The following is an 18,518-nucleotide window of genomic DNA, read 5'->3' on the forward strand; positions in this document are numbered from 1 at the left end:
AATCTCATGTTAATTGTTTTCTTTTTCAGGTATTTTCTAAATTTTATTTTATCATAAATTCCTTTCGACAGACTGAAGAACCTAACAGTTATAGATTAAACAGTTACAGAAAAAGTCAAAACTGAAAAGAAATGACTTCCACTATAACAAAATAGGAACACGTTGTGCAAAATGCCCTCAATTACTATTTGTTTCAGAGTCTCATTTTGTTTTTTTCACTAGTCACGAATACTACTTTCTCTGACAGGGTAGTTTCTTCTTGCTGCATGGTTTCCAACGTTTTCTGCATCTTCAATAATCATAAGCTTTTATTTAGCCATGAACGAATGATTAAGAGAACTTAGTTATATTTAATATGCTGTTCACGCTTCACATCTAACGTGCTACTGACGCCATGCAGACCAAGGCCGGACAATGACACAGAACAATGGGATCCATTGCTTGTGGCGAAGTGGTACCAACAGTATTTTCTTCGCTAAATTTAGGAAAAAAATATGTGCGAGTATTTCCATGGCAGTCTTGAATGAGTGTTCCTCCATTTTTTTCACACATGCACTTACCTTAATGGGAATCACCGATTACCTACCCTAATCATAATAATTATACACACTTCCAATGACACCACAGTAATACAGAATATTACACATATTACAAACTTTGAAGCACACACATGATAATATCTTGCAACCCCAAAGTTAATCAAATATTACAAATTCATATCATGAATGAAGTAAATACAGGTGACTCCTCTTTTTGCACATGAATTTGTTGCAAGTAAATACTGTACTACTAACAGGCCTGTAGATCAACCCTGTTTTTCTATTATTCCTCTGTAACATTTTGAACTAACGAGATGTCAGTAGACATTAGCCTACATTCGGTATGTGGTAAAACAAATGACACTGAAATTCTGCTGTTCACGTTTCCCTAGCAATGCTTTATTTTTACTGTATACAACAGTTTGACATATTGTGATTTCAATGTTTTGTTGATTTCGTCAATTATGGTTCTCGCGATAGAGGAGAACGTATTTAACATGGGACATGATTTCTTGTCATACAGAATGGGGCGTCATAATAGGCTGCGTTTGCTTCATGTTGAAGAACAGTACAAGGAGAGATTTAATAAGGAGGCACCAAATAACAGAACATGTCAGCTATCATACTAGATCAGTCTGACTTCAATGAGAGGGGACAACAGGGTGCCCACAAACTGTCACCACAAACAAGAATCATGGACAGTGTTACAGTCTCCAAAGTGTATTCTACTTACAAACATTGCAGAAACTCTGTTTGAGCACCAGACATGTTTGGCAGATTTTTAAATGTCTGGGTGGATTTTCATACCACATTCAAGTTGTTCAGTGTCTAACAGAAAGGGATGAGTGAGCAAGATTACAGTAACGCAGCAGTGTGTTGCCCATGACATACAAGGATCCATATATCTTCTGTGATATATGGTTTTCAGTTGAAAGCCATATTCACTTTTCTGGCTACATCAACCAACATACAACTTGGTTTTTAGGGTTTGAACAGCTTGGTGTCCTTATACAGAAACCACTACACAGCACGCAGGTTACGATTAGGTGCACTGTTGATCCCTATGTTGTTGAGGATGCTGCACAGAATACAAAAGCAATGGACCAAGTAGTCTACCCCATTTGTGCAGGATTTGCGCAGTTTTTGTCACCCAGAAACTTGCCCTTCCCCGTGACAGTCGATGCAGGAAGATGGAGCTACAGCCCATACCATGGGGAGTCACTTACCCTTCTTACAACACCACTTAGGATCACCTAATTTTTCATGGAATACATTTCTGTACTCTTCCTGTTCCCTATATCTCATGGTCCCAGATGTCATAATACAGGGCATGTTGAAATAATCAGTTTTCAAGACAGACGATCAACCTACAAATACCGTATTTCTCTGAATTCAAGACAATGTTTTTCCCTCAGAATGTCCTGTGAAAAATCACGTGTCGTATTGCATTCACGACCTAACAGTAAAAAACACCACTGGTGGCCACCACGTTGTTTCCCTTCACTCCCTCCCGCGCACGCATAAAACTCAATCTTCAACGCCCACGTCTTTATTAGGCCTAAAGGCTACATCGCTAGCCGCAGCAACCGGTTGTACAGTGCCTCTGTGTAACGTCACTAGATCTCGGAAAATAGTGAAGTGAGAATTACATTCTACTTGGCGGAAGACAGGCTCACAGTGCGGGCGACTGGGTGAGTGACAATCCACTGAATAGATAATGTAAAAAAATGTCCCTGTATTAGCCTCTACAAAAACATTTCTCAAACCCGCAGAATGGCATCAAAACATGCAAGCCTTCGCATTCTTAAAAAGGCCATGGCTACTCAGTGGCAGAGTTATAAGGTGTCTACTGTGCCTAACACTTAGTAAAATTAACAGTTTTACAGACAGCAGGAATATTATTATGATGGATCATGGTATTGTAAAGACATGTGGAACAGGTATTATGGGCATATTTTCAATGGGTTCTGGTCGATATTGATGCCAATTTTAAGATAATGGTTATAAAACTCGTGGAAATGAAGAATAATTGTGCAGTTGCACGAAAATACAGTATAACTAAAGCCAATGTTCCGCGTTAGCGTGAAGACAAAGATAGCTTTAAAATGTACAAAAAAATGCATTCAGTGGTCCACAACAAGAATGCTTTTAAGAAGTCGAAGATGAAATCGTGAGGTACGTGCATGAAAAACACAAGGGCATAATGGCCATACCATGGCACAATAAACTTGACCTTCAACTTCCATTTCTTCATTATACATCGCTAGCTGCTGAAGTCGACCAAAGTCGGAAAACAACACACGTGTCTAGCGGCAGCCGGTTGTACCTGATAATGAGTAAAAGTAATAGTGTTAGAGATAATAGGAATATGTTTCTGATGGATAGTCGCATTATAGAGACGTGAAACGTATCGCTGGCAAATTTTCAACGGGTTCTCTTCCATATTATGATGCCAATTTTAATTTAATGGTTATTCAACTTGCAGAAATAAAGAATAATTGTTCAGCTGCAAGAAAATACAGCATAACTAAAACCAATGTTTGGTGTTGGCATGAAAACAAAGATAGTCTAAAAAATGCGTACTGTATAAGAAAGGAATTCATATGATTTCACAAAGCACTTTTTAAGCCTGATTTTTTTAAAGGAAAAAGTGGGGGTCGTCTTGCATATGAAGAAATATGGTATTCCTGAATAATGCCAGAAGATAATTAATGTCCCTTTTTGTGTTCTTACAGCAACCTTAGTTCATCAACATGTTCAATAATCTTCAGAAACATTAGGAACAATGTGTGGCATGTGATGGAACACATTTTAAACACACACTGTTCCAACAATTTCAAATTAACCAAAAAAGTTCTGTCCGTTTTCAAGGCGGTACACAGCAAATGTTACCTACCTTCAGTCCATGAAGTCATCCCCATTGGCACCTACCATCTGCTGCCAACGTATCTCCAGCTGTGCAATGCCCTGGTGATAAAAGTCAGGGGGGGTCTTGGATGAATGGAAGTTTGCAAGTGGCAAACTCGTTGGGTGTAGGGTGAATGGCACAGGGTCTCCCAGCCAAATTGCTGTATGGTCTTCCTGGTGAATCGCACCACATGGAGCAGAGCATTGTTGTGGTGGAGTAGTGCACCCTCATGATCAACCAATGCCGGCTGCTTCAGTAACCATTGTACGTGTTCCAATTGCTATTCCTTTGTGTACAGGTCTGCAGAGATGGTTTGGCCCGATCGTAGGAGCCCATAGTTCACCATCTGGCAACTAGTCCACCAGATACAGAGCAGGATCTTGTGTTGGCATAGAGATGGTTGGGCAACTGTACAGCACTGAGTCCTGTGATGATGACCAATGTCTGGCACACGTGGGTGTCATACAGGACTCACTTTTCATCACTGGTGAGCATTCAATCGAATATGGGTGTGTTGTGATGTTGCTAAAGCAGCGATAAACAGGCTGTCACTCACTGTTCCTTGTTGGCATCTGACAGCATGCGCAGTACCCACTTACTCACTAGTACATCATCCTTATACGGTATAGGTGAAGTCAGATGGTTTCTTCAGGCACTTGGAAGTGCATGGCAGGCTAACCACATATTTGACTGCTTTCCTCTTCTATGGCCTCCTGCAAGGCCTCGTCACTCAGCCCCTGGGAGCAGCTATTGCGGGGGTCATCAGAGAGGTCAAAATAACCCAACTTGAACTTTGCGAACCAGTGCCTGGCAGTGCGTTCATGTACAGCAGACTTCCAAAAGGCTTGGCATATGCGGCAACTTGAGTTGGCTGCAGACAGGTTAACCGTAAAGTCATAAATCAAACAGTCCCAAATAAGCTCTGTTGACACCTCTAATCTCTCTATGCCACAACTCATGTTATAACTGCTGTTACTGCACACTCGCATTCTCAGGCTAAGGACAAAGCTCCTCCCCTCTCGCTGGCCAGATTCCTGCCATGTGGCTCACTTCCACCAGCATCTGTGCAGCTCGTTCTTCCTCACAACTTGACAAACGGGCAGAAATTTTTTGGTTACGTTGTAAATATTTGTGTCATTTGTTTTGCTGCATACAGTATAATACACTTTATTTCACATTGCACTTACTTGTAAAAATTTGGGTAATGCTCATATTTCTTCAGTGTTTCTCCAGTCTCATTAAATCGTACTTTTATTTTCATGTAGAACTTTTCAAGGGAATCAAAGTTTGTAGACCACCTCTGCTTCAAAAATTGAAACCAAGGTTTATTAGTGTATACTTCGTCTGAAAAAAGAAACAGAATGTAAATTACACAAGGGGATATTAAGGCACATGTTAAAAAGCTAAGAAAAGAGGAATACGCTTATTACATAAACCAGTAGAGAGTAGCTATTCACCAGTGTTAACCTACAGGCTTGAGATCATAGGAGAATTTCTGAGTGTGAAGTAACTAGAAGATCTGGAAAAGATAAAATCCAGGTACCTGAAGCGAATCCTGAGTGTTTCAAAGACTACAAGATATAGACTTGTATATGAGCTCGCGAGATAAACTTTCCTGATTGAGGACCTGAGATACGATCTTATTTTACCAGGAGGTGCAGCATATGATAATCTGGTGCATAAACTAAGAGAAAAAAAGAGGGACATTCGGGAAGACTTCTACTCAACGGAGGCCATGACGGATCAGAAATGGATGGAAACGGGCTACCAACTGAGACATATAGTTACAAGATTGGCTGTTCACAGATTCCACTTCAAAATGTGTAAAAACAAAGTATTTCATGAACCGAACATAAACTGTGTGTGTAGGCTATGTGGCCAAGTATGTGAAAGATATCATATCCAGAAGTGTTCCTCGAGGTCCTGTTTGATTAGTGAGCTTATCAAGGATTAACACTTATGCTGAGTGCATTAGTCGTCACATTATTATATCTAATTGTGATTCTCTATGTACATTGTGCACAATAAATTATTATCTATTCATCAGGTTACAATGCACCCATGAGCAAGTGGCTGTGCAGTTTGGATCACATAGCTATCAACTTGCATTTGGGAGATAGTGGGTTCAAAACTCACCGTCAGCAGCCTGTGACATCAACTTGGGGCTAACATAAGTGCAAATGATACGTAAGGTTATTAGTCCAATGGGGTATTCAGTAGAATCCCAATGAAATGAAGTTGGGTGGTGTAAGCATGGTCAACACTAAAGTTAGCACTTGAAGTGGAGTGGTCGATGTAGGGCGGACAAGGAGGCCATTATTGTCAACACATAATCAAGTTCAACTTGCATCATCAGTATAACTCCACCAATGTGGCATTACCGTCACAATGTTTTATGTACAATATGCAAATAATTTTATTTGCACAGCCACTGACGTTTTATAATTGGACAATTCGTTGTTTTTAACAACAATTCAATCTGTGATTTTAACTGAACTTCATGCTTCATATTATGCTCATGTCGCACCATTTTAACATTCAAGATCGACAAGACGTCATCACGCCGCGTCACAGGATACAAAGACTTTTTATTTACTTATTTCAACGTGTCCTCACCTTATTTTTAATGTTTTGTATTTGTGACTAACGATGTCCCATAAGAGGACGAAACATGTATCACGAGTATAATCTAACATAGTCTTTTTAATAAAGACAGAGTGAGAGCGAGATAGAGAGAGAGAACGTGTGTATATCAAAATATTACCTGTTTTATTTAACCTTGCTAGATCTTCCAGAAAGAACTTTCTTGTATTTCTGGTAGTTTTATAAGCATATGGGGCAAATAAAGTTCTATTTGTAAATTTATTCCGCTCCCAGTAAGTTCCAGCTGACCAAATCTTTGTATCGCCCATCACCAGTGCCAATGTTTCTCCAATCATTTGATCCTCTGATAGGGGTTTGTCAGTCACTCGTTTTCCAGAGTAAACCTCCTTTGGGTCTGAAATCTGACAGGAAAAGAACAGATCATTAATGTAACAGATTATCAAACAACAGTCTGGTAATCTTGCATTCCTTCTTCAAACAAGTAACAGTAACTAACTGATCTCCAGCATGTAATTCATTTACAGGTCACAATGGGAATGATAAAATAAAAGTACTTGGACAGATAAATCAGTTTAATGAACTAGTATATAAAAAAATAACAAAAATACTGTGAAGTTGCCATGCAGATATAAAACCTTTAAATACATATTATGAAAAAAAAAAAAAGAAAGGAAAAACTAACCTGTAAAAACGCACTAATGAAATTAGCAAGTCGCACAGCCATTTTAGCTTCATTGGCAAAATATGCCTCTGCTCCATAAGCCACATCCCCTCGGAGTGTCAAATGTTGCGGATGATAGCTGCAAATAAAAAAGTTCTTGAATGAAGGAATTCTCTTTTACCCTACCTAGCAATATAAAATGCACAGTCCTATTTAACACCACTTGGAACGAGTGAATATTACCATACTTACCAAAATACATAAAGATACTGATTCCTTATTTGCTAGGGGCTTTACGTCGCACCGACACAGATAGGTCTTATGGCGACGATGGGATAGGAAAGGCCTAGGAGTTAAAAGGAAGTGGCCGTGGCCTTAATTAAGGTACAGCCCCAGCATTTGCCTGGTGTGAAAATGGGAAACCACGGAAAACCATTTTCAGGGCTGCCGATAGTGGGATTCGAACCTACTATCTCCCGGATCCAAGCTCACAGCCGCGCACCTCTACGCGCACGGCAATACTGATTCTATTGTGTTTTTATTTCTAATGGAATCCAACATAATCTTTAAGAATGTAAACATCTTAAACATTGGAAACTATTTCAGAGCAATGTTCAGGAGTTCCTAGATAGTAAGGCTGTTTGTTATTCTATGAATATACTTATGAAACGCATATATTTATAGTCTTTATCACTTTTGTCATAAGAATCTTCTTTATTATTAAAGTACAATTAAGTCAGTGTATCAAAAAGTATGTTCCTACTCACGGTTTTAAGAAAGAAAGGACTGGATATGAATTATTCTGTAGGTACGTCACTACATACGTAAGAGAGGCTTCCTTACTGGTAATGTAATTATTGAAAGTCCTGCAAAACTTTTTTATTTCTTGAAGTCACAGTTTTCCACTTCCACATTTTCATGAGAATTTCCCTCTTTCGGATTTTGTTCATAATACTGGTTAGTTTCATCCACTACACACTGAAACCATGTGTCAGTCATAAACAGTGGAGCCGTTTTCATGTAAACTGAAGGTTCATCTATCTGACACTTAACTCTAGTCATTACATTGAATCGTTCCATTTTGGAGCATGTACCAATAAATGGCAATGAAAAAAGTGGAGTACATCAGTGTGCTGGAATATTATTTACAGTATCATTATCATCACTGTCATTTGTATTTACATTGTCAATAATTGCACTTTTATGCACATGAGAAAATTGCAGTTTATAAATGTCATATTCACAGTTCCATACTGACATCAATATCATACAAAAGGAGATGATTCTTGTTCCACCTTATTCGATACTAATCAGATTCTTATTCTTCTTCTTAACAAACCACACATTTTTAGGGTTCATGTTTCACCCTTGTTTACACCAAGTTATTGGTTTAGAAAATTTGGGGCCTACACTCATGTTCATAAAAAAACAGAACACCATGAAACACTAGAGACAGGAAGTTCTTATTCACAGGACATTTATTAGTATGTTCTGCAGAAACTATTAGAATTTCAGTCTCCTAGGTTCAGCATGTGTCCTGTTGCCTAGTCGGCACTGATAACTTGTTCCATGCGTGATGGCACTGACACGTATAAGGCGCGAATGGCATCCTGGGGTATAGCCATCCATGCTGCATACACCAGGTTCCAAAGTTCATCTCTGGTGGTTGGCATTGGGTCACAGTGCGCCACCCGCCATTTCACCATATCCCGCATATGCTCGATTGGCGACAAGTCCAGTGACCGGGTGGGCCAGGGCAACAGCCTGACATCCTGTGACAACAAGAAGGCACGTGTTTGTGCAGCAACATGTGGTCGCACATTGTCCTGCTGAAATATGGCGTCTAGGGCGTCGTGCAAAAAGGGTATGGCTACAGGTCACAGGATGTCATATGAACTTCCTATCTCTAGTCATTCAAGGTGTTCTGGTTTTCCTGAACATGAGTGTATTTGTCCCAGTATGTGGTTAACATAACAAGTGAACAATTTTGCATTTGTTAATATTTAGATGCTGTTAAATTTAAGAAAATTATTTCTTACTTTTCTGTAACATAAATGGACATTGCATGCTTTGCAAATACTGTCTGTCTGTTCTCGACTCAAATTCGAGCAAACTCCACACATCTTTTTCTAATACCAAATTTCACACTGCTGCAGTTGATGTACATCCGTTGCCCTAGAACAGGGATGGCGAACCTATGCCACGCGTGTCATTAGGTGACACGCGAACACGATTTCGGTGGCACACCTCATGCACATATTAAAATTTTTATGTACATTTTGTGCTATAGACTATACATGTCTCGTGCATCGTACATAGTGTTTCAGGTTTTAAAAATAAATACCGAAAATCTAAATTCTAGTTCCATTTGGACGTGCATTATGGCAACACTGCAACACTGATAGGTCCGGAAGTCAAGTGGTATAAATGTCAGATGCGACCGACGAGCCATTCGTTCACCCTCATTAGTGAATTAGTGAAGTTTGGCTTGTGTGTGGTTGCCAGGATCTCGTAATTATTCTCAGTGAGTATTTGTTTATTGTTCTGAATTTTGTAAGACAAATAGTTGCCAATAAATTATCCCAATTTTGAGATTTGGAGAAAAGACCGCGCTTTATTTCAAAACCTCATATTCCACAAATTAATCTCTTTTTTTTTTTTTTTTTTTTTTTGAGTTGTTAGATATTCACAATTTAGAAATGGAGTTGACTGAATTTTAAGAAAGCATGTATGGGTGAAAAAGTTCGTACAGCTTGATGAAGCATAAGTGAAAATTGAGTGTGCTGTTGATGGTGAATACTCTCTCCAGAAGCCGGAGAACTTAATACTTGAACAGTGGAACAACCTCCCACAAAAGTTTTCGGCCATGAAGAAATTTGCTACAGCGCTACTTACTTTGTTTGGGTCATCATACACCTACAAGCAACTATTTTGTACAGTGAACGTTGTGAAGACAAGTTATGAACCTAACATAAATGGCATAGCTACTAAGTATTTTTGCGGTATTGGCAAAATACGGCCACGAAACATGCAATCGCATGTATGATTTTTTTTCTTTGAGAGCGAGTACATGAGAGTCTTGGGACGAAAACTATGCCCCTCTACGCATTCCGTGACAGAGCCGATGAGTAGGAAAATCTCCATCACGTGCACTGGCGGGGGAAGACGATCTCCACGTCAGAAAGAAACTCCCTCTTCGCTACTCTATTAAAAATTCAAATAAGCGGATCGGAGTAAAATTTAGAAAGAAGAAGTATTTTATAATATATATTTATGTAATAACATACAGTTACTCCCATAGATATTCGGTCACTCTGATTTTTATACACTTTTATTGGATAATTATTCTTACACTATAATGATAATGTATAATACAACGAAACATGTAGGAAAACATAATACAACGTTATAGACACATTGTGATGTAAGTCAAACTCTTCTGGCAGTCATTAGTACGCCATCTGCTGTACATTTAAATAAAGCAATAATTCCAGTGCCGCCTCAAAAATATTCGGCCACTGTACAAAAAAGCAAAATAAACTCGCATAATTCACAACCCTCTTACACATTCAGTACTTTGTAGGTCCACCTCCATGTTTTATGACCTCTTCCAGTCTATTCGGCATACTGGCGATAACTTTCTTGATATAATCAGGGCTTAATGCCGCCCATTCTTGTAGCGGTCTCCTCTTCAAGTCTATGAAGGGACTTGTCAGCCGGAATTGCAGAGCTGCCTTCATTTGACTGCACACATTCTCGATGGGGTTCAGGTCGGGTGATTGTGGTGGAATCTCCAAAACCTTCGCGCAGTTGTACAGCATCCACTCCCTGACAAGTTACGACTTGTGCTTGGGGTCCTTATCTTGGTAGAATTTGAAAGTATGCTGTATACCAAGTTGTTCCACAGATTATCGCAAATTGTTTTTTGAGGATAGCCAAATAGCCCTCTTTTGTCAAAATATGTTCAGTGAAACTCAGTGCACCAACACCAACCCTGGTCGATGCAACACATCCCCACACCATTGCACTTCCTTCACCATGTTTTACCGTTGCTTGTAAATTGCTTGTTTTCAGTACCTCGTGACGTTTCCGCCACACCAATTGATTTTCATCGGACCCAAACACGTTGAACTTTGACTCATCAACAAATTACACATCCTCCCACCAAGCACTGGGTTTGGTTACGTAGGTTTTGCGAACTCTAACCGCTTCTTTTCATATACCGCGTTAATGAATGGTTTCCTCCTAGCTCTTCTCCCAAGTAACTCATTCCTTCGCAGTGCTCTTCGCACGGTTGCAGTACTCACTTCCTTTTTACACTCCTCTAAGACAGCTGCTACCACTTTCTGAGCACTAATTTTTGGATTTCGTTTCCCATTCCGAAGCACAAACCGCTCCTGTCGTTCTGTCAGCCTTCTTGGTCTGCCTGTGTGAGGAACCGAATCAATTCTGTCTTCATTTTTGAATCGTCTGATTATATCTCCATTCTGCTATGTTAAGCATCTGCGATATCTTTCTATGCGATTTACCTCGAGCATGATGGAATATCACGAGCTGGCGTTCTTCAAACGTCGTATTGTGTTGTATTTTGCATCCTATTTGATACCTGTCCGCAACACTGCAGCGAATGACTTCGGCACGACGTGTCTTGCGGTACCGCATTTCTGAACTGAAAGTTTTGCAACGCTATCTGCCCTGATCTGTCAATGAACACAACGGCAATCCTGGTCTTTCCGGGTGACCGAATATTTTTGAGGTATGTCAATTCACCCATGTAAGCAATATCGTTTCTTTTAAAGCATAATATAAATCAATGCTCCCTGATTCCTCTCCGGCATAAGCAACCACATGTAGTTCCGTTACTTAGACACACTTGGTTTCACTTCCTGCTCATGGTTGCATTATTGTCATCACTTTTTCGCGGATTTTATCAGTGGCCGAATATTTATGGGAGTGACTGTATTATGAAACATGATTTGGAATTAGGAATGGAATTCGGTGGTGAGTGGGGGTGGGGGTTGTAGCCATTAAAAACGAAAATAACAAGTGGCACAGTAGACAGTTGTAAATAATAATCCAGACCTAAAATGGCACACTAGTTCGAAAAGGTTCGCCATCCCTGCCCTAGAATAAGGGTATCGTACGGTAACAGCATCTAAGTGATATACTTAATGCCATTTAATGCCATTCCAATAACAATATGGAGTAAGTATTTATTTATTTGTTCATTACACTAAAAAGCAAATGTTCTAAAAAAAGTATCTACACAGAATAGTCTTTTAGACTAAACTATCCCAGATAAAGTATTGACTGAATGACGAACTTAAAAGTCCTTATAGACAATGTGATTTGGTCAGGCAGTCAGGTGGATTTGGTCAGATTAGGTGCTAAATCAGGTTGTGGATAGTTGTATCGTCTGACAATACTTTTGTCGGAAGGTGGCCGTGCAATCCGACCGCCTGACCACTTTACCAAATCAGGTTGTCTGGAACGTGTCTAATAGTATACACTAACCTCCGGATGGTTGTGCTGTTGTAGAAAGTACAACAGGCCCTTTAAATCCTGTTTAACATTTCAACAACAATGGATCTGATGTCAGTGACCCCTGCCTATTTCTTTATGGTAGTGTGGCTGGTTTGTAGCTAACAGATTTTCTGTAATTGTGCTAGCAATTTTAAGCAGGAAAGGCGATGCTGTTGTACTTTGTACAGTGCGCGACTGCTCATTTCTGTTCCTGTATTTATGAGATTGTGGGACAGACAAAACAAGCAGCTATTATTGTATTATTCAGTAAGTGTTTTCCCCGGCTAATATGTCTGATAATCATATTCAATAGATAGTAGATATTCAGAGTAATAATCAGTGTGCATCAGGCTGGCTTCTAAAATGTAAGTATATGTAAAAATGCTCTTACAGTACATGAATTAGTATGCATCATTGAAGGAATATAACTCATATGACCATCCCTTGCGAACCATGTGACTTTGCCATGGTGGGGAGGCTTGTGTATCACAATGAAGCAGATAGCCGAGCCGCAGGTGCAACCATATCGGATGGGTATCTGTTGAGAGACCAGACTAAGGAATGGTTCATCGAAAGGGGGGTAGCAGCCTTTTTGGAAGTTGCAAGGGCGGCAGTCTGGATGATTGACTGATATGGCCTTGTAATAACACTCAACATGGTTTAGCTGTGTTGATACTGCTACACGGCTGAAGAAATTGAAGAAAGGAAAGAATGCAAAAAGATGGGATGTAGACAAGTTGAAAGAAAAGAGTGTGAGGGATTGTTTCAAGGAACATGTTGCAAAAGGACTAAATGAAAAGGCTGAAGGAAACACAATAGAGGAAGAGTGGACGGTCATGAAAAATGAAGTCAGCAGGGTTGCTGAAGAAATGTTAGGAAGGAAATAAAGATCAACTAAGAATCAGTGAATAACTCACGAGATACTAGACCCGATTGATGAACGACGAAAATACAAGAATGCCAGAAATGAAGAGGGCAGAAAAGAATACAGGCGATTAAAGAATGAAGGGATAGAAAGTGCAAGGTAGCTAAGGAAGACTGGCTAAAGGAGAAATGCAAAGATGTCGAAAATTGTATGGTCCTAGGAAAGGTAGATGCTGCATACAAGAAAATCAAGGAAACCTTTGGAGAAAGGAAATCTAGGTGTACGAATATTAAGAGCTCAGATGGAAAACCACTTCTAGGGAAAGAAGACAAGTCAGAAAGATGGCAGGAACATATCCAACAGTTGTATCAAGGTAAAGATGTAGATAATTTGGTTCTGGAACAAGAAGAGGCTGTCGATGCTGATGAAATGGGAAACCCAATTTTGAGGTCAGAGTTTGACAGAGCTGTGAGCGACCTAAATAGGAACAAGGCACCTGGAATTGAAGACATTCCCTCTGATTTACTGACTGCCTTAAGGGAAACCAGCATGGCAAGGTTATTCCATTTAGTGTGTAAGATGTATGAGACAGGAGAAGTCCCATCCGATTTTTGGCAGAATGTTGTTATACCTATTCCCAAGAAAGCCGGTGCTGACAGGTGTGAAAACTATCACACCATTAGTTTAGTATCTCATGCCTGCAAAATTTTGACATGTATTGTTTACAGAAGAATGGAAAAACAAGTTGAAGCTGAGTTGGGAGAAGATCGGTTTGGCTTCAGAACACGTGAAGCAATCCTGACTTTATGTCTGATCTTAGAGGATCGAATCAAGAAGGACAACCCCATGTACATGGCATTCGTAGATCTAGAAAAGGCATTCGATAATGTTGATTGGACCAAGCTATTTAAGATTCTGAAGGTGATTGGGATTAGATACCGAGAACAAAGAATTATCTACAATCTGTATAAAAACCAGTCTGCAGTGATAAGAATCGAGGGCTTTAAAAAAGAAGCAGCAATCCAGAAAGGAGTGAGACAAGGCTGCAGTTTGTTTCCCCCCTCCTTTTCAATGTTTACATAGAACAGGCAGTAAAGGAAATGAAAGAGGAATTTGGAAAGGGAATCACAATCCAAGGAGAGGAAATCAAAACCTCGAGATTTGCCGATGATACTGTTATTTTATCTGAGACTGCAGAAGATCTTGAGAAGCTGCTGAATGGTATGGACAAAGTCTTGGGTAAGGAGTACAAGATGAAAATAAATAAGTAGAAAACAAAAGTAATGGAGTGCAGTCGAACGAAGGCAGGTGATGCAGGAAATATTAAATTAGAAAATGAAGTCTTAAAGGAAGTAGTTGAATATTGTTACTTGGGTAGTAAATAACTAATGATGGCAGAAGTAAGGAGGACATAAAATGTAGATTAGCACAAGCAAGAAAGAGCTTTCTTAAGAAAAGAAATTTGCTCACTTCAAACACTGATGTAGGAATTAGAAAAATGTTTTTGAAGACTTTCGTGTGGAATGTGGCATTGTATGGAAGTGAAATGTGGACGAAAACTAGCTCAGAAAGAAAGAGAATAGAAGCTTTTAAAATGTGGTGTTGCATAAGAATGCTGAAGGTGAGATGGATAATCGAATCACAAATGAAGAGATAGTGAACTGAATTGGCGAGAGGAGATCGATTTGGCTAAATTTGACAAGAAGAGATAGAATCACAGGACACATCTTAAGACACCCAGGACTTGTTCAGTTGGTTTTTGAAGGAAGTGTAGGTGGTAAGAACAGTAGGGGTAGACCAAGGTATGAATATGACAAGCAGATTAGAGCAGATGTAGGATGCAGTAGTTACGTAGAAATGAAAAGGTTAGCACAGGATAGGGTGACATGGAGAGCTGCATCAAAACAGTCTATGGACTGATGACTCAAACACACATGATCATTCTGTGATGATCAATTTATAAGTCGAGATACTTACGATCATCAGAAGTCTCTCAACTTTTGGAAGAATCTTCACATGAAGTAATTTGGTCTGTCAGAGTTTGATGACAATGATGATGATTTAGGAGAAGATATCATTGAAAACAGGGACCATAACAGTGTGACAGAACAAGAAGATGCTACTTGCGAAAGTGACTGTGAAGATCAAATCTATGAGTGTCTTGTAGGCAAGGATAAAACCACTATGTGGTATAAAGCCGAATGTTCAAAAAACTCAAACACTAAAAAGAAAAACATTGTGAAAATTTTCCATGGACTAACACGATATGTTAGAAATATTGTAGATGAGGTTTACACCTTTTGTAAAATAATAGATTTGGACATTACCGATGAAACTGTTACACACACTAAAGCGAACATAGATAGCAAGAGTGAAACAATGGGGTATTCAAGAGACGGAGACTGCTAAGCGACTAGCATGATCATGGGATTCTGTTTCTGCTTGAGAGAAAGAAAGCTCAGAGCACGAATGTGTTAGAACTTCGGGCAACAAACAGAACAGGTATACAGATTCTGAGGGCTGAAATGAGCTACAAAAGATTTTTGTTTTTCGTAAGATCTCTCCATTTCGATAAGAAGGAAACCAGTGAAGAAAGGAAAGCAACAGACAAGCTCGTTGCCATTCATTCGATCACAGACTCTTTCATTGAGAACTTCAGAAAGTGTTACAGTTTGAGTTAATTCACTACAGTTGATGAGATGTTGCAACCCTTCAGAGGCCGATTTCAGTGGATTCGCTTTATTCCTTATAAACCAGCAAAGTATGGCCTGAAGATGTTTATGCCCTGTGTGATGCAAAAACATCTTATTGCAGCAACATTGAAGTGTACTGTAGAAAACAACTTCAAGTACAACATCAGTTGTCAAATTCTCCCATTGAAGTTGTAAAGAGACTTGTAGTACCAGTAGAAAATTTCAAGAGGAATTTGACAACTGATAATTGTTACAGGAATTTTTCTCTTTGCAGACTATTTGTTGTATAACAGCATCACTTTCTTGGGTACAATGAGAAAGAACAAACATGAAATACCAGCAGATTTCTTACCTGACAGGAGGAAGGAAATAGGAATATTAATGTTTGGTTTTCAAAAAGACAAAACATTGGTGCCCTTCGTGCCTAGGAAAGGATGAGCGCAGTAATCTTACTATCCACCATGCATGACACAGATGAAATTCACGATGAAACAGGGAAATCTGTAATGATTGTATATTATAACAGGACAAAAGGAGTTGTCGACATTGTTGATCAGATGAGTGCCTCATACTCAACCCCACAAACAACAAAAAAGTGGCCACTTTCAATGTTTCTTGTATTCCTGAACATTGCTGGTATCAATTTGCTGATAATCTTCTCCTTCAATTACCCAGATACAAAACTGTGGAGAAGAATATATCTGAAGAACTTGGCACTTGAATTGATGAAAGAGCAAAGGATAGGTCAAACATTCCATCGTCAGCTGATGTACGTACATTTTTATCAGCACACCACAACCTGAACATGATGTTGAAGAAGAAATGGCAGGACCTCCACTGAAAAGATGTGGTACAATGTTTCCTGTAAGGACGCAAGAAGAAATCTTCCAAGTCAATGAAATGTGCCAAGTGCAATAGATATGCATGTAAACAAAAGCAAATTCTGTGTGAGCAATGTACAGAGTGATAACAAAGCAATCAGTTGTGATTTTCTAGTTCTGTTACTTCATATAATGTTATGTAAAATCTTGACAAGACTGAAGGTGATATTATTAGACTACCACCATAGAATTTATGATATAGTTTTATAAAGATAACAATTATTGCAGTAAAATATTATACACGTAACACAGCTCTTAATTAAAGTCCCCGATGTGTGTGGAGTTATGCTACCCGCCGAGCACGCTTCCCCTGCGAGCATGTCAACTGAGAGCAGCGGGGAAGTGCGACGTCACATGCGGGTAACTTGGTCAAGGTTGTATTATGTCAGACGACGGAATGTTCGATTCCCTTCCATCATTAATTTCTTCTAAATGAATTAAGATAGGAGGAAATGAACTACATCACCGTGCAGCTTATTTTTTTATAATCATGACTCCCAACTTTCAAAGAGATCTGTTGAAAATTACGGAAGATATTAGCCATTACAATTTCTTGGGGATACTGAATAAAAAGGCAGCATTTCGCTTGTCAAGCCAGTTCACTTGGTACCACAGCCGAGATCGGATGGCCGGCTGTTGGGTATTCTGCGGTCATTATGTAAGTCGTCAGTTCAACCCTCTGCGAAATTTTAAGCCTGCGTATTACACACTACAAGACTTAGAATATTTACAGTGTGGTGTGTGTGTGTGTGGTGATAGAAACTGCGCCTAAGTTGAAGTGTGAACAGTTGAGGAGTTTCGCCATTTACGAGGACAGTGTGACTGGAACTTGCATTAACTCACCCTTCTCAAACTGAACATTTGGTTTTTAGTGTAATGAAGTAACAGTATGAAAACTGCTTTTTTCTGCAATTTTCAATGATTTTAAAAAAAAAATTTCTTATCTAAACCAAGCGGAAAAATTTCCACCCAAGGTCAAGGGTGTGCAGTCACCAAGAGCAACCTGGTAACTAGATATGTTGGTGACGGGCTGCTGGAGCACACAGCACTACACTGGAAATGCTGTGTTAATAACAAATTAAAAGCAATAGCATGATGGTATAATTATTGCACTGGTATTTAGAGCTTACTTTTTGCACGTTTTGGCATTCACACCACGTATGAATTTAACAGCATGGTCAATATTTATCTTGTTGCTATGCAAAGATTCAAATCCTGGGGAAGAGTTGCGATATTCGTAAAACTTCTCTAAGTACATTTCTCTTACATATGGTTTGGCTCTTTCCCACTGGACTGGCATTTTGTGCACCCCTGAAAAGAAAAAGTACTGTAAGTACACATCGATATTAATCAATAGCAGAATTCTAAATAAACAAATTTAACTTTTGAGACTGCTTGAATTTGTAATATCTGAAGCCATCTCTTTTTAATTTCGACTCAGTTAACTGTTATGTTCTTCGGTCTGCTAAAACAAATTTTGATAAATAAATTTATAAACTACCTGAAAGTGAAAACATATCGCAACAGTATTATACTTGAAAAATGTTAATTAAGTTTTTTCCCCAACAACATAACATGGACACATTCAAAGAGTGGATACATTTAAATATCTAGGAGAATGGATCCAGTCAAATGGACTGAATAAACCTGCAAAGAAGACTGACATGGCTTATAAACTCACTCAACACCATTACAACAAATGATCGATAGCATTCCAGGCAAAATTCAGGCACTACACAACTGTAATTAAACCAGAGGTATTATATGGATCACAATGATTAACGCTAAACAAAAGAGACGAACAAGAGGAACTGGAAAAGAAAGAAAGGAAAATACTTAGGAAT

At 39.1% G+C, this 18,518-nt stretch overlaps 1 protein-coding gene across 1 annotated transcript in view; it reads right to left on the minus strand.

Annotated features, from left to right (window-relative positions):
- LOC136858297 (uncharacterized) overlaps positions 1-18,518 on the minus strand; it is a 285,771-nt gene that overhangs the window by 107,366 nt on the left and 159,887 nt on the right. The window contains exons 7-10 of the mRNA XM_067137726.2: positions 17,805-17,985; positions 6,734-6,851; positions 6,212-6,452; positions 4,635-4,791 (exon numbers count right to left, since the gene is read on the minus strand). Coding sequence (XP_066993827.2) covers positions 4,635-4,791; positions 6,212-6,452; positions 6,734-6,851; positions 17,805-17,985 — 697 coding nt within the window. The remainder of the gene's footprint in view (positions 1-4,634; positions 4,792-6,211; positions 6,453-6,733; positions 6,852-17,804; positions 17,986-18,518) is intronic.

The sequence above is a fragment of the Anabrus simplex genome, chromosome 1 (assembly GCF_040414725.1).
Source record: "Anabrus simplex isolate iqAnaSimp1 chromosome 1, ASM4041472v1, whole genome shotgun sequence".
NCBI lineage: Eukaryota > Metazoa > Arthropoda > Insecta > Orthoptera > Tettigoniidae > Anabrus > Anabrus simplex.